Consider the following 18075-nt stretch of genomic DNA (forward strand, 5'->3'; position numbering starts at 1 on the left):
TCAACCTCTTCAAGTTGGATCAGTTCTAAGAGCAATCCAACTTCTCACCCAGGTGAATTGATCAGGCATGAAAACTCAAGTTCCTTGACTCCTCCTCTATGAGTCACTCACTCTAACTCCACCTGCATCAAATTTGCAAATCACCAGCATGGCTCATCACTCAAATTTGCTTCACCTGTAATTTCCTCTTCATTGTTTGCAGTGGATAATTTACCACAATTTACTTCAGTAAAGGTGTTATTAATAATGTTTTCAGTTGAATTTCTTGCCTTTCGAACTACCAGTAAGTTGTCACCTTCAGTAGTGCCAAGTAATGCCATCTTAAACCAGAAACTAAACTGAAAGTTTTTACAAGCATGTAACATCGCTGTGTGGGTGTTGTGAGAGAGGCACTTATGACTATATATAAAATATATAATATATTTTAATCAATGTGGCTACTTCCCCATATCTCCAATGAATCAACCCCTTTCCCTCCTGAATGATACAGAGTTCATCCAGCTCCAATTCAAGTTCCCGAACTCAGTCTGTAAGAAGCTGCAGCTGTATGCACTTCTTACAAATGTTGTCTTCAAGGAAACTTCAAGGCCTCCTCAGCCTCTCACATATCACAGGAGGAGCATTCCCTTGTCTTGACTAGTATACTCGCTGCTCTAACTATGCAATAGGAAAGAAACTTACTGTTAGTTTACCTTAACCTTCAGACATGATGATATGGCGGAGCAGACGATGGGCCAAATGGCCTAATTCTGCTCCTCTATCTTACGGTCTTATAGATTTATGGCCTTAACCTTCACATGTCCACACTAAACCCTCTTGCTCCCCACTCTAACCCTGTCCATCCCAAAGTGGCTGCTCCCACGATGGCCTCTTCACTTAAAACTAACCTCCTTCCATATGCCCTTGCCAATCACCTAATAAACCAAATGATGTGAAGTGCTACCGAATGTCCCGATAGGCCCCATTCACTTTTTTAAAATTTTGCACTCATGCGCCACAAGCAATACAGTCACATCAAAGTAATGTCTGGGCATCATTGAGAAATGGAGCAAATGTTGCCCATTCACTAATTGTCCTTGAAAAGATGATTTAATACCAGGGTGTTTATGTTACTCTGCAATTCTAAATATTTCTTAAAGCAAGTTCAAATCTGTCCACAAGTCCTGAAGTATTTAAATTTGATTAGTTAAGGAAGCTTAGAAATGGAATTCTTATAAAAAGTCTTGATCATGGATATTCTTCAGAGAAATGTGTAGACCAAGAACTTAGAAATGTCATTGAGTCTTCATTGCTCTCTAACAAGACACTCAATCATACCAAGTTGTTATACCAAAGACTTAGATAATAATGTATGTAAATTTATTTTATTGTACAGTATTCATTTTTGCAATACAGGTTTCGCTGTTAAGGCCAGTATTTATTGGCCTTCCAAAAATGACTTGAAAATATAAATGTGAGCGTCCTTCTTGAAGTACTACAGTCCTTCTAGTGAAGACATTTTTAGTGCTTTTCAGCAGAGAGCCCTTGGTTTTAGACCTAGCCACAGTGGAGAACTGGAGATGTATTTCCAAGTGTGGATGATACGTGAGATGTGGAGGGGAAGCACCACATCACATACCATCTGTGGTGGAGGTGTTTGTGCCTGATGCCATAGTCTTCATTGGTGATCTAGGCAGAAGGCTTGAGAGGTGCTCTTGGAGTAGGCTGGGCAAAACAAGTAGTATCTGTTCCTCATTGCACCTGGTAATGGGGGAATACATGTTGAGGGTGGTCAATGAACTCGTCATACAGGCTGCTTTAGCATCTTTGTGCTAAGCATTTGAAAATAATGGCAGTGGAGATATACAGACAAGTGGAGATTATTCCAGAAAATTTTATTTTATATTTGAGACACAGCATGAAGAAATCTTTGATCCATGTCACCCAGCAGTCCCCTGATTTAATCCTAGCCTAATCATGGAACAACTTACAATGACCAATTAACTTACCAACCAGTACATCTTTGCACTGTGGGAGGAAACCAGAGCACCTGGAGGAAACCTACGCGGTGATGGGGAGAACGTACAAACTCCTTACAGGCAGCAGCAGGAATTGAGCCCAGCTTGCCAGTACTGTAAAGTGTTGTGCTAACCACCATACGACCATGCCATTCAAATTCTTCTTGACTTGAGCTTTTTAGATGATGGAAGGGTCTCAGGATATCAGGCTATGAGTCACTCACCATAGGAATCCCACTCTCTGACCCACTGTTATAATTAGAGTGTTTGATTTGCTGCTCCTGTTGAGTTTTTAATCATTAATGACCCCCCCCCCCGCCTATTGATGTCAAGGGAATAGGTCATGGTAACACCATTGAGTAGGTGGTTAGATTGTGTAGTACAGATTAATTTTTGTGTTGTACTTTTCTCTAGTGCTTTATCGTTTGCTCACAGTGGACAGTGACCTGAAACCGAACAGAGCCCCAACAATTGTTGAATTTGTGGTAAGATATTTTGTTTTATAATTATCACAAAGTAACAAACTTACCCTCTACAGTGTGTGAAGATTTGTAGTTTCTCTCTGACATAATTTGTAAAGGTATTGTTCAGACTGGAGCAGAGGAATGAACAATAAAAGATGGCATTTGCAGCTACTGTGCAGCTAATGATGAACATGAGAAACATCACAGTGGTCAGTTCTCTGGCACTGAGTCTGGCTCTGTGACTCAGAAGGCAAGGGGGAGAAGAGGTGAGCTGTGATGATAAGGAATTCATTAAATAGGGGAACAGAAAGGAGGTTCTGTGGGTAAGAATGAGATTCGCGGATGGTATGTTGTCTCTCTGGTGCCAGGATCTAGGACATCTCAGATTGAGTACTCAGCATTCTCAAGGGAGGATGAACAGCCAGAGGTCGTGGTCCATGTAGGTACCAATGACATGAGTAGGACTAATGATGAGGTTCTGCATAGGGAATTCATGGAGTTGAAGAGCAGGATGTCCAGAGTTGTGATTTCAAAATTGCTACCCATGCCACCCGGGGGTGAAGGCAGAACTAGGAAGATTACACAGATTAGCATGTGGCTAAGGAATTGGTGAAGGAGGGAGAGTATAAGATTTTTGGATCATTGCACTCTTTCTTTCTTTTTCAATCTTTTCATTATTATTATTATCAACATATATTGGGATTACAAACTTACAAATTTATACTAAACATGAAAGGATACACATGCAGTAGTTACAATATAATTAAGTCTTCCCAAATCACAAATGATACAAATAACATATAAACAAAGCAAAACTAGGTTATATCATAATATATATTAAAAACAAACAAAAAAGAGAAAAAGAAAAAAAAATATGCCAGAAAAAACTAATCTAACAACCTAATAACTAATAAAGAGAAAAAAAGAGAGAAATTTTTTTTTTAAATGGGCTGTTTATAATATCTATAAAAAATACAAATTCATCAGTGTCGCCAACTCCATTCTTCTCAACATATGTATAATCAAAACTGGAAAAACGAATAGGTTTGGAACAGGGTCTCATTACATCATATGAAAATATTGAATAAATGGTCTCCATGTCTTTTCAAATTTAATAGAAGGGTCAAATAAAATACTTCTAATTTTCTCCAAATTTAGACATAACATAGTTGGAGAAAGCCAATAAAATATGGTAGGGGGATTAATTTCTTTCCAATTCAACAAAATAGATCTTCTAGCCATTAATGTAAGAAATGCAATCATTCATATAACCATATAACATATAACAATCACAGCACGGAAACAGGCCATCTCGGCCCTCCTAGTCCGTGCTGAACTTTTAATCTCACCTAGTCCCACCTACCCACACTCAGCCCATAACCCTCCACTCCTTTCCTGTCCATATACCTATCCAATTTTACCTTAAATGACACAACTGAACTGGCCTCTACTACTTCTACAGGAAGCTCATTCCACACAGCTATCACTCTCTGAGTAAAGAAATACCCCCTCGTGTTTCCCTTAAACTTCTGCCCCCTAACTGTCAAATCATGTCCTCTCATTTGAATCTCCCCTACTCTCAATGGAAACAGCCTGTTCACGTCAACTCTATCTATCCCTCTCAAAATTTTAAATACCTCGATCAAATCCCCCCTCAACCTTCTACGCTCCAATGAATAGAGACCTAACTTGTTCAACCTTTCTCTGTAACTTAAGTGCTGAAACCCAGGTAACATCTTAGTAAATCGTCTCTGCACTCTCTCTAATTTACTGATATCTTTCCTATAATTTAGTGACCAGAACTGCACACAATATTCTAAATTTGGCCTTACCAATGCCTTGTACAATTTTAACATTACATCCCAACTTCTGTACTCAATGCTTTGATTTATAAAGGCCAGCGTTCCAAAAGCCTTCTTCACCACCCTATCTACATGAGACTCCACCTTCAGGGAACTATGCACTGTTATTCCTAGATCTCTCTGTTCCTCTGCATTCCTCAATGCCCTACCATTTACCCTGTATGTTCTATTTGGATTATTCCTGCCAAAATGTAGAACCTCACACTTCTCAGCATTAAACTCCATCTGCCAACGTTCAGCCCATTCTTCCAACCGGCATAAATCTCCCTGCAAGCTTTGAAAACCCACTTCATTATCCACAACACCTCCTACCTTAGTATCATCGGCATACTTACTAATCCAATTTACCACCCCATCATCCAGATCATTTATGTATATTACAAACAGCATTGGGCCCAAAACAGATCCCTGAGGCACCCCGCTAGTCACCGGCCTCCATCCCGATAAACAATTATCCACCACTACTCTCTGGCATCTCCCATCTAGCCACTGTTGAATCCATTTTATTACTCCAGCATTAATACCTAACGACTGAACCTTCTTAACTAACCTTCCATGTGGAACTTTGTCAAAGGCTTTGCTGAAGTCCATATAGACTACATCCACTGCCTTACCCTCGTCAACATTCCTCGTAACTTCTTCAAAAAATTCAAAAAAAAACAGCAGAAGACAAGCAGAAGAAGATAAATGGATGGAGTCCATCATTGGTAAACCAAAGATTGCAGTATTAAGATGAGGTTGTAAATCAATGTTCAATACCATGGAAATAATATCAAAAATGTCTTTCCAATATTTTTTCAAAAGCAGACATGACCAAAACATATGAGTTAAAGACGCTATCTCAGAATGACATCTGTCACAAATAGGATTTATATAGGAATAAAAATGAGCCAATTTATCCTTAGGCATATGAGCCCTATGCACAACTTTAAACTGTATTAATGAATGTTTAGCACATATAGATGATAAATTGACTAATTGAATAATTTTATCCCAATTCTCAATAGGGATAGTAAGGTTAAGTTCTCTTTCCCAATCATTTTTAATCTTACAAAAGGGCTCTGAACGTATTTTCATAATTATATTGTAGAGTTTTGATATTACACCTTTCTGAGAAGGATTTAGTTCTAACAAATTCTCCAAAATACCCAAAGACTCGAGATTTGGAAAGGTAGGAAATGCAGTATTTAAGAAATTCCTAATCTGTAAATATCTAAAAAAATGAAATCTAGGCAAATTATATTTATTAGATAATTGTTCAAAAGACATAAAACAATTATCCAAAAATAAATTGGAAAATCGTAGTAATCCTTTAGTCTTCCAAGCTGAATAAGCTTGGTCTATAATAGAAGGATAAAAAAAGAAATTGGGTACAATAGGAATAATTAAAACAAACTGATTCAACCCAAAAAATTTCCAAAATTGAAACCATATATGTAAGGTATGTTTAACTATCGGATTGTCAATTTGTTTCTGCAATTTAGAAAGAACAAAGGGAAGAGAAGACCCTAAAATAGAACCCAATGAAAATCCTTGTACAGATTTAGTTTCCAGGTTCACCCAATGAGGGCTAAAAGATAAATCCCGATTCTTTAACCAACATATCAAATATCAGATATTAACTGCCCAATAATAAAATCTAAAATTAGGCAATGCCAATCCACCTTCCTTCCTTGCCTTCTGTAAATATTTTTTACCTAATCTAGGATTTTTATTCTGCCATATATATGAAGAAATTTTTGAATCAACATTAGCAAAAAAAATTTCGGAATAAAAATTGGTATCGCTTGAAATATATATAAAAACTTGGGTAAAATAATCATCTTAATAGCATTAACCCAACCTATCAGAGATAAAGATAATGGTGACCATTTAGTGAACAAACATTTAATCTGATCAATTAAGGGTAAAAAATTAACCTTAAATAACTCCTTATAATTTTTAGTAATTTTAATCCCTAAGTATATAAAAGAGTCATTAACAAATTTAAAAGGTAAATGTCCATAAATTGGAACCTGTCTGTTTAAAGGAAACAATTCACTCTTATTAAGATTAAATTTATACCCCAAAAAATTACTAAATTGAGCCAACAATGATATAACTGCAGGAATGGATTTCTCAGGATCAGAAATAAATAATAATAAATCATCTGTGTATAATGATAACTTATGTATATCCATCCCACGAGTAATGCCAAAAATGTTTGGTGATTCTCTAATAGCAGTTGCCAAAGGTTCTAAAGCAATATCAAATAATAATGGACTAAGAGGACAGCCTTGTCTAGTACCCCGAAATAAACAAAAAAAGGGAGATCTTTGATTGTTAGTAAAAACCGAGGCTACTGGAGTATGATATATCAGTTTAATCCAGGAAATGAATGTCGGACTAAAATTAAACTTCTCAAGCACAGTAAGTAAGTATGGCCATTCAACTCTATCAAATGCTTTCTCTACATCTAATGAAATGTCACATTCTGAGGTGGTACGTGAAGGAGTATAAACAATATTCAATAATCTCCTAACATTGAAAAAAGAATAGCGATTTTTAATAAAACCAGTATGATCTTCCGAGATAATTTGAGGTAATACCTTCTCCAGCCTGGGTGCCAGTAACTTGGAAAAGATCTTGGAATCTACATTCAATAAGGATATTGGTCTATAGGATGCACAGTCAGTAGGATCTTTATCTTTTTTCAATATTAAAGAAATAGAAGCTCTATAAAAAGATTGTGGCAGTTTACCCAATCTAATTGCTTCTTCAAAAACCTTGCATAACCAAGGAGAAAGAGTGGAGGAAAAACACTTTAAAAATTCCACTGTATACCCATCTGGACCTGGTGCTTTCCCAGAATTCATAGAGGAAATAATCCCTTTAATTTCTGCATCCGTAATAGGAGTTTCTAATATTGAAAGATCATCTGATGATAATTTTGGAAAATTCAATTTCCCAAGAAAATCATACATGATATTATGATCATGAGGAAATTCAGAATGATACAGGGAGGTATAAAAATCTTGAGAAGATTTGTTTATCTCATCATGGTTAACTGTCAATTCACCATTCTGTTGACAAATCTTAATAATTTAGCAATTAACCAAAGCATTCTTCAATTGATTAGCTAACAGTTTACCCAATTTATCACTATGTACATAAAAATCAGATCTGGTTTTCATTCATTGATTTTCAATTGAAGATGTAAGTAATAAACTGTGTTCCATTTGAATTTCAACCCTTTGTTTGTAAAGCTCCTTACTAGGAGCAGTCGAATATTTCCTGTCAATTTCTTTAATTTTATCAACCAATAAAAGAGTTTCCTTCTTAATACATTTTTTCAAACCAACAGAATAGGAGATAATCTGTCCACGTATATATGCTTTAAAAGTGTCCCAAAGTGTTCCGCAAGAAATGTCATCCATGGAATTAGTTGAAAAGAAGAAATCGATCTGTTCCTTCATAAATTTAATGAAATCCAGATCTTGCAGTAAGGTAGAATCAAATCGCCATTGCTTAACACTAGAAGCTGTATCCATAAATTTAATAGAAAGTTTCAATGGAGCATGATCAGAGATGGCTATAATATCATAATTACAACCAATTACAGATGGAATAAAATGAGAGTCAATAAAAAATAATCAATTCTCGAGTAAGAATGATAAACATGTGAGAAAAATGAAAACTCTTTGTCCTTAGAATGCCAAAATCTCCAAATATCGAAAATTCCATTATCAGTCAAAAAAGAATTAATGTAAGTGGCCAACTTATTAGGTAAAGTCTGAGTGGATATAGATCTGTCCAAGAAAAGATTTAAGCAACAATTAAAGTCACCACCCATTAACAATATATATTCATTTAGATTAGGTAGAGAAGTAAATAAGGACTTAAAAAAATCAGGATAATCCACATTTGGAGCGTAAACATTAACCATAGCAACCTTTTTGTTAAAAAGTAACCCAGTAATTAACAAAAATCTACCATTCAGATCCGAAATAATATCATGTTGGACAAAAGTTTAAAATCAGCCCAAATGAAAAAACTAAAAAAAACTGGTAAAAAGAACAATACATTTAGAAAAGAGACCCTCACCCTCCAGCCACGAAAAAAAAACCCATCCCAAGCCTGGAGAAGGCTGAGAAAAAAAAGGAATGATACTAAATCTACCTCTGTGTCAGCAGAAGGCAACTCCAAATATATAGAGAGAAAAAAAGTTCCACCCAAACTCCAAAAAAGTAATTATCACTATACTAAAACAAACTTCTTAATATAATTGCTAGTAAAAAAAAAAACAAAAAGAATATAAACACTAGTAACTTATAAATCAGGTTAAAACCCAAACAAAAAGTTGAAATGTGATAAGAAATGCATTATAGGAAGAAGACGAGAGAAAAAAAATGGCGAAATCTTAAAAAAAGCACGAAATAAAGCAAGAAAAGCAAGAAAAAAAAGCAAGAAACCACCATCTTAGTCACACAAAAAAAATGAAAAGCGTTAAAAAAAATTCACCTTCAAAGGGTTAATAATAATGACCAAAAATAAAGTATAGTGGTCAAAGTTAGTAAAATAAGAAGACTAGTACATCGAAAAAAAACTTGAATTAAAATATAAAATATAGAATAAACCTACACCAATAGCCAGAAACAAAATCTGGTTTTGGAAACAAAAACTATCTTGTAATGATCAAAATCATTCATTTATTAGAGATGAGAATCCGAAGCAGTGGGGTAGTTCTCATCCAGAAAGCTTCGAGCTTCAGACGTGGAGAGAAAAATACGTCGTGGTGCATTCGGAGGCAAGGTTCTAAGCTTCGCAAGGTATAAAAGCGCTGGTTTTAGATTTTTCTCATAACATTTGGACATCAGAGGTTTAAAAAGAAGCCTTGCCTTCATTACTTCTGGGCTAAAATCCTCCACTAATCTAAACTCGAAATCTTTAACCATCCCTAAACGCCAAGCCACACGAATAAATTGCTCTTTGACATGCAGATAATGAAATCGAACAATTACAACAGGTGGTTTAGATAAAGAACTCAATGATCGGCGCATAAATCTGTGGGCGCGATCAAGTAACGGAGGACTGTCTGGGAATACAGAAGGGAGCGCATCCTTTAAAAGTTGAGCAAAATATTTCGAGGGGTCCCCTTGTTCAATACCTTCTGGGAGACCAAGTATGCGTAAGTTCTGTTTTCTGGACCGATTTTCAAAGTCGACACTCTTGGCTTTAAGTGTTTCCACTTGTTTAATTGTCGAAGATAATTTCTGCTCCAGTTTTTCGATTATCAAATCTCGCTTCCGAGCATCCTCTTGCAAAGTTGTAATTAGAGCTTGCTGCTGGTTAACTACTGAATCAGTCTTATCCATATAATCCTGAAAATCCTTTATATCTTGCTTGAAAATTTGTCGTTGTTCTTCAAATTTTTCATTTAAAAGTTCCAATAACATTTCATAAGTCAATTCAGTGCGCTTAGGATCCATCTTTTTTTTCTTTCCGTTACCGTTAGAATCTTTTCCAGGGTCTCGCCCTTTAGATCTCAAAGCCATTTCTGTACTCATTTCTTCAAAATTCACAGTACACTCTTAAAGACAAGTCCAAAAAAGTAGCAAGAATCTTTTGGTGTAGGTAAAAGTAAGTTAAATAAGTGTGATCATAGGTTAAGAAAAGTGAAGGTTATGGAGCGAATCTGAAACAGCACTCATTCCATGAGCATCTCCTAGTGACCTCCCATTGCACTCTCTTCCAGGGAAGACCTTTACAGAAATAAAAAAGTTGCACTTGAAGTGGAGGGGGGCTAATATTGTAGTGGGAAGGATTGCTAATGCTGCACAGTGGGGTTTAAATTACAGCTATAGAGGGATGGGAACCAGAGTGCCAGAACAGTTCGTGGAGACGTTGTGAAGGCAGATGTTCTCAGACGTAGTCAGAAATCAAAAGGTTGAACATGGTGCGACTGGTGTCCTGAGCCGCATATAATTCAATGCAAGAAGTATTGTAGGAAAGGCAGATGAACTCAGGGCATGAATCAACATCCAGAAATTTGATATTGTAATCATTAGTGAGACTTGGTTGCAGGAGGGGCAGGACTGGCAGCTCAATATTCCGGCATTCCATTGTTCCAGACGTGATAGAGTGAAAAGGGTTAAAGGAGAAGGGGTGGTATTACTAGTCAGGGAAAATATCACGGCTGTGCTTCATCAGGACAGGCTGGAGAACTTGTCTAGTAAGGCCTTATGCATGAATCTGACAAATATGAAAGGTATGACCACATTAATGTGGCTAAATTATAAACCACCCAACAGTCCGTGGGATCTAAAGGAACAAATTTGTAGAGAGTTTGCAGACTGTTGCAGGAAACATATGATTGTTATAGTACATGATTTTAATTTTCCACATATTGACTGGGAATCCCATACTGTAAAAGGACTAGATGGGATAGAGTTTATCAAATGTGTTCAGGAAAGTTTTCTTCATCACTATGTAGAAGTCCCAGTTAGAGAGCACGCGATACTGGATCTGCTATTAGGGAATGTGACAGACAGCTGACAGAAGTTTGTGTAGGGGAACACTTTGCATCTAGTGACTACAGTGACATTAGTTTCAAAGTCTGGTCCATGGATTGAGATTCTATCTTGGAAAAGGGCCAATTTTGGTGGTATAAGAAATTATCTGGCAAGTGTGGATTGGGACAGTCTGTTTACTGGCAAAGGTGCATTTGGTAAGCAGGAGGCCTTCAAAAACAAAATTTTTGAGAGTACAATGTTTTTATGTGCCTGTCAGAATAAAAGGTAAAGATAACAAGTGTAGAGAACCTTGATTTTCAAGAGATTTTGAGGCCCTGGTTAAGAGAAAGAAGGAGGTACAAAGTAGGTATAGGCAGGCAGGAACAAATGAGGTGCTAATGGATATAAGAAATGCCAGAGAAACTTAAAAACAAAATCAGGAGGGCTAAAAGAAGGCATGAAGTTGCTCAAGCGGACAAGGTGAAGGAGAATGTAAGGGGTTCAAGAGGTATGTTAAGAGCTAGGGGTACTCTGGAAAATCAGAATGGTAATCCATATGCAGAGTCGAAACAGATGGGGGAGTTCTTAAATATATTTTTTTGCATTTGGATTTTCTTGAGAGTTGGACACAGTCTGTAGAAGTGAGGAAAAGTGGCATCAACTTCATGGACCCTGTAGAGATTACAGAGGAGGAGGTGTTTGCTATCCTGAGGCAAATGAGGGTGGATAAATCCCAATAGACCAAATAAACCACAAAATAAACCAAATAAAAACACAAAATGCTGGCAGAACTCAGCAGGCCAGACAGCATCTATGGGAGGAGGTAGTGACGACGTTTCAGGAACGAAACTCTTCATCAGGACTGACGAGGTGTTCCCTCAGACCCAATGGGAGACAAGCAGAAAGTGGCAGGTGCGGGGCACAACCCATCGGAAGTGGTGGGGGGGGGAGAGGAAGGGGCAGAACACCCCGCCGGGCAGCAGCAGTCTAGCCGGACCTGCCTAACGGAGGTAACAGATAGGAAAGGGCAGAATGCCCCGCCAGGCAGCAGCAGTCCGGCCAGACCTGCCCGACGGAGGCAAAGGGGTAGAACGGGGACTAGGTCCAGGATGACCAGCACGACACCCATGATCCCCAGGTAACTCAGGAAAGGCAGGCAGACAGCGCGACAGTGCGAGCAAGGCAAGACGGGCAGAGCAGCAGGACCAGCGCATGCAAGAAAAAGCAGGGGAACAAGGCCAACCTGGACAGAACAAGGTTGGAACCCGGGCAGGGTAAACAGGATACGGAGCAGGATACAGAACAAAACGACCACCCGCCTGGTCTCAGTCCCAAGGCCCCTTATAAATGCCTGCAGCTGAATTGGCCACAGGTGTACCTCCTTAAGCCAGGAGGATCCTAACTGACTCAAGGGTGATGGGAGGGACAGCTGCAAGACCTGGAGTCCAGAGTCCGCGAACCAATCAAGACCCATAACGTGGGCTCTGGACCGGACCGGACCCCGACATATGCTGATTTCTGGTCGCCTCACTACAGGAAGGATGTGGAAACCATAGAAAGCCTTCAGAGTAGACTTACAAGGATGTTGCCTGGATTGGGGAACATCCCTTATAAGAACATAAGAAATAGGCCAGGAGTAGGCCATTCAGCCCATCGAACCATTCAATAAGATCAAGGCTGATCTGTTCATAAACTCAGCTCCATTTACCTGCCTTTTCCTCATAACCCTTAATTCCCCTACTATGTATAAACCTATCTAGCTGTATCTTAAATATATTTAGCGAAGAAGCCTCAACTGCTTCCTTGGGCAGTGAATTCCACAGATTCACCACTCTCTGGGAAAAACAGGTTCTGCTCATCTGTCCTAAATCTTCTCCCCTGAACCTTGAGGCAATATCCCCTAGTTCTAGTCTCCCCTACCAATGAAAACAACTTTCCTACTTCTATTTTATCTATCCCTTTCAAAATTTTGTATGTTTCCGTAAGAAGGAGCTAGATAGATATCTGATGGATAGGGGAATCAAGGGATATGGGGACAAGGCAGGGACTGGGTATTGATAGTGAATGATCAGCCATGATCTCATATCTCGAGGGGCCGAATGGTCTACTTCTGCACCTATTGTCTATTGTCCCCTCTCATTCTTCTGAATTCCAGAGAGTATTCAGAATGTCCCAGGAAATGCAATCTCTTCTCTTAGGTTAACCCCTTCATCCTTGGAATCAACCTGGTGAATCTCCTCTGCACTGCCTCCAAAGCCAGTATATCCTTCCTCAAGTATGGAGACCAGAACTACACATAGTACACCAGGTGCAGCCTCACCAGTACTCTGTATAGTTGCAACATGACCTCCCTGCTCTCGAATTCAATCCCTCTAGCAATGAAGGCCAACATTTCGTTTGCCTTCTTAATAACCTGTTATCATAAGAATAGGTTGAATGAACTCGTCTTTTTCTCCTTGGAGCGATGGAGGATGAGAAGTGACCTGATAGAGGTGTATAAGATAATGAGAGGCATTGATCATGTGAATAGTCAGAGGCTTTTTCCCAGGCCTAAAATGGCTAGCATGAGAGGGCATAGTTTTCATTTTCACTTTTAGAATCTTTTTATTGGTACATAATCTTCTACAGCTATAAAATGATACAAAACTTCAACAGATTAATATGTATACAATTAATAAAACTGAAGCAAAAAAAGCTGATCGTAAAATATAAAAATGGGAAAAGAAATTATATATATATAAAAAGAAGGAAAAAAAAGAACCCCATCTAACTAGGAAAATAAAACCATTAGGAATCAACTCCCCGGAACAATACGTTTGACCATCATCTAAATATTTTTAAAAAGTCATCAACCACCGTTTCATATTTATTAAAAAAAATAAAATTGGAAAGAAACCATACAGCTTAATTCAAATTAAATGATAATATTTGGCAAAAGAACCCCATCTTCTCTCAAAATCAAATCGAGGATCAAACGTTCTACTTCTAATTTTTTCCAAACTAAGACATAACATTACTTGAGAAAACCATTCAATTAATATAGGGGAAGAAATATCTTTCCACATTAATAAAATAGCCCTTCTTGCCAGTAGTGTAACAAATGCAATTACATGTTGATCTGAAGATGAGATAACCTGAATATGATGCAGAACTATTCCAAATAGAACAGTCAATCTATTAGGTTATAATTTAATTTTCAGAGCTTTAGAAATTGTAGAAAATAAAGATTTCCAAAACAATTTTAATGAAGAAAATGACAGAACATATGTGACAAAGTAGCTACTTCAGTTTTACATCTATTGCAGTAGTTGTCTATACTAGGAAATATTTTAGATAGTCTCTCCTTTGTTAAATAATAACGGTGAACAATTTTAAATTAAATTAAACAATGGTTGGCACGTACAGAAGACAAATTTACGTTTTTCAAAACTCGAAGCCAATCTTCATTAACAAAGGTCATATTAAGTTCTCTCTCCCAATCTTGTTTAATCTTTAGTGATAGGTTCTCTTTTTGTAACAAAAATAAATTATAAATTCTGCTAATGGAACCTTTCACTAAGGGATTCAATTTTAAAATGGTATCCAACAAATCAGATTCTTGTAAATATGGAAACCTAGGTAAATATTGCTGTAAAAAATGTCTAATCTGAAAATATTGCAAAAAATGTGTATGAGCGAGAGAAAATTTATTAAGTAACTCTTCAAAAGTCATCAAATCAACCATCACAAAATAAATCTGTAAAAGAATAGATTCCTTTATTTTTCCATAGAAAAAAATGGGGTCAGTTGTTGAAGGTTTAAATGAAAAGTTTCGATTATAAAAAAAAACTAGACAACTTAAATTGTTTAAATTACGAAACTGAACCCAAATCCATAAGGATTGATTAATAACCGAATAGAGATTTAAATTTGGAATTTTAGAGAACTATAAAGGTAATGGAGCTCCTAAAATTGAAGTTAAATGAAATTACTTAACAGCTTTTAATTCTAAATAAACCCATAATGGTTTTTGGTTCTTATCAAGCCAATATAACCAAAAACATAATTGTCTAATATTCACAGCACAATAATAGTCTTAAACTAGGAAGTGCAAGTCCACCATCTTTTTTAGATTTTCGTAAATAAATTATACTTATTAATACTTATTAATTTTTGGTTTCTTATTGTTCTAAATAAAGGAAGAAATAAGAGTCAATTTGATCAAAAACATTTTTTAGTTAAAAAGATAGGTATATTTTGGAAAATATATAAGAATCTAGGTAAAATCATCATTTTCACAGCATGAATATGACCTATTAAAGAAAAAGTAAGTGGATTCCATCTAGAAAATAGTTGTTTCATGGAGTCCATTAAAGGAACTATATTCGCTTTATAGAGATCTTTATTTTTTTAGTAATTATAATACTTAAATATCTAAATGTATTAATAATTCTAAAAGGAATATCATTATATATACTAACAGGGACATTTAATGGAAACAATTCACTTTTATTCAAGTTAAGTTTATATCCTGAAAATTTACCAAAATCTTTAAGTGTTTCCAAAAGATTAGTAATTGATTTCTCAAGATTTGAAATAAAAACCAAAAGATCATCTGCATAAAGAGAAATATTATGTATGGTTCCATTCATAGAGATACCATGAATATTTTTAGGTTCACATAGTGTTATAGCTAAAGGCTCCAATACAAGATTAAATAATAAAGGACTTAATGGACATCCCTGTCTAGTGCCACGAGAAAGTGAGAAAAAAAGAAGACCTGCAGTTATTAGTAATGACCGTGGCAACAGGATTCTTATAAATTATTTGAATCCATCTATTGAAATTATTATGAAAACCAAATTTTTCTAATACTTTAAACAAATATGGCCACTCAACTCTATCAAATGCCTTTTCTGCATTGAGAGAGATAACACATTGAGGTTGCTTAGATAATGATGAATATATAATGTTCATCAATCTCTGAATAATGGCCTTTAATAAAGGCCATTTGATCCACAAAAGTGATTTTAGTTAAAATATTTTCCAAGCAATTAACCATTATTTTAAAGAGAATTTTTGCATCCACATTTAATAGTGAAATAGGTCTATATGATGAACATTCAACAGGATCTTTATCTTTTTTAAGAATTAAGGAAATGCTTCATAAAAAGAAGAAAGTAAATTACCCTTCTCAAAGGATTCATGAAATATTTCCAAAAGATACGGAGAAAGTAATCTTCCAAATTTTTTGTAAAATCTCACTGAATAACCATCAAGTCCAGGAGCTTTACCTGATTGCATTGATAAAATAGCTTTCTGAATTGCATGCTCAGTAATTGGAGCATCAAGCATCTGTTGATCTTCAACAGAAATTTGTGGAAATTTAATCTTATGTAAAAAAGCCTTCATTTTGGAAGAATCAGTAGGAAATTGAGATCTATAAAGATCAGAGTAAAAATCTTGAAAAGTATTATTAATGTCCTCATGATTACTTGCTATATCTCCATTATTTTTATGAATCTTTAAGATTTGTCTTTTAGCTCCAGCTGCTCTTAATTGAGAAGCTCAGAGCTTATTATTTTTATCCCCAAAAATATAAAATTGACTTTTCAATTTAAGCAAATATCCTTCATTAGGATATGTTAGTAATAAATTATATTGTGATTGTAATTCTACTCTTCTTTTAAATGAAACAACATTTGGGGAGATTGCATTGATGTTATCTAATACCTTAATTTGTTTAGAGATTTTATCGAATTCCATTCTTGTTTCTTTAGTTTAGCTATATACAAAATAATTTGACTGCATATATAAGCTTTTAATGTATCCCAAATTACTAACATAGAGATGTTTCCTATATTATTAAAGAGAAAAAATTCTTTTATCTGAGCTTCAATAAACTCAACAAATTCTGAACTTGGTAATAAATGTTCTGGAAAACACCAAAATGGTCTGGTAAAAACAACATCTTTCAGTTCAAATATTAAGTTTAAAGGAGCATGAGCAGAAATAGCGATCTCATCATACTCAGATTTCTGAACATTGAATAAAAGTCGAGGGTCAACTATAAAATAGTCGATTCTCAAATATTTATTATTAACCTGTGAGAAAAAAGAGTATTCTCTATCACTAGGGTGCCTCCAGACCTCAATTAAACCGTGATCAATTAAAAAGGAATTAATAAGTGATGCAGAACAATTAGGGAGTTGATATTTGGATGATGACTTATCCATTAAAGGATTTAGACACGTATTAAAATCACCACCCTTTAATAACGTATATTCTTTTAAATCAGGTAACAGAGCAAAAACTTTTAAAAAATGAGGGATCATCAATATTTGGTCCATAAATATTAACCAAAACCATTTTCCTATTACAAATTATTCCTTTAACAATCAAAAATCTACCATTAATATCAGCAATAATATCCTCCTGATTAAAAGGAATATTGGAATCAATAAAAATAGAGACACCTCTAGTTTTACTCCGGGAGTTTGCATGAAACTGAGGATCCTTCCAAAAATTTAAAAATCGATTTTTATCACATATCCTAATATGCGTCTCTTGAGCAAAGATTATATCAGGTTGGAATCGGTTAATAACTTTAAATGTTTCCTTACGCTTAATAGGATGATTCCAACCGCAAACATTCCAAGTTAAAACATTTAACTGTTTAGATACCATCATGGAACTTTGTATCTAAAAAGAATAGTTAGACGCATGTCAGGATAGGGTAGTCGAAAATGGCAGAGATGAACAGCAATAAAAATAATTGGCGTATGCTCCGGGATTTCATAATGGGGAAAAAAAAGAAAAAACAAAATCCCATCCAATCTACAAAGCCCAGAAACAATCGACAGATATTCACAATAAACAGATATCAATCGACGCAAACACCAAGAAAAACACGGATGCAAATGTAATCTCCACCTACCTAAGTAAAAAAAAAGAGAAAGAAAAAAATCTCTGTCTCCCTCTACTGAACATAAAACTCATTACAGTCGACATATATCTCAATATAATTAACTTGGAAGGAAAGTGTTTTTTTCGTAAAACAAAATGACCTTCAATTGAAAGTAACCTTCATAACATTAGATAAGGGAATAAAAACACGTCCAAAACAATTCTTGAAATATTTGCACAGAAGAAAAACAATTGCCATCTTTAAATTATCCGGTCTATCTTCAAAACATAAAGACATCCAAATAATTACTTTTAAAAATCTTTACAAAAGTATACGAAACAAAAAAAACAATTAATTCATTTAAATGCTGCAGAA

At 35.7% G+C, this 18075-nt stretch overlaps 1 protein-coding gene across 1 annotated transcript in view; it reads left to right on the forward strand.

The window, feature by feature from the left end:
• Positions 1-18075, forward strand: part of LOC132406560 (complement C3-like) — a 277413-nt gene that overhangs the window by 4875 nt on the left and 254463 nt on the right. The window contains exon 4 of the mRNA XM_059992384.1: positions 2412-2482. Coding sequence (XP_059848367.1) covers positions 2412-2482 — 71 coding nt within the window. The remainder of the gene's footprint in view (positions 1-2411; positions 2483-18075) is intronic.

This window comes from Hypanus sabinus, chromosome 16 (assembly GCF_030144855.1).
Source record: "Hypanus sabinus isolate sHypSab1 chromosome 16, sHypSab1.hap1, whole genome shotgun sequence".
NCBI classification, from domain to species: Eukaryota; Metazoa; Chordata; class Chondrichthyes; order Myliobatiformes; family Dasyatidae; genus Hypanus; species Hypanus sabinus.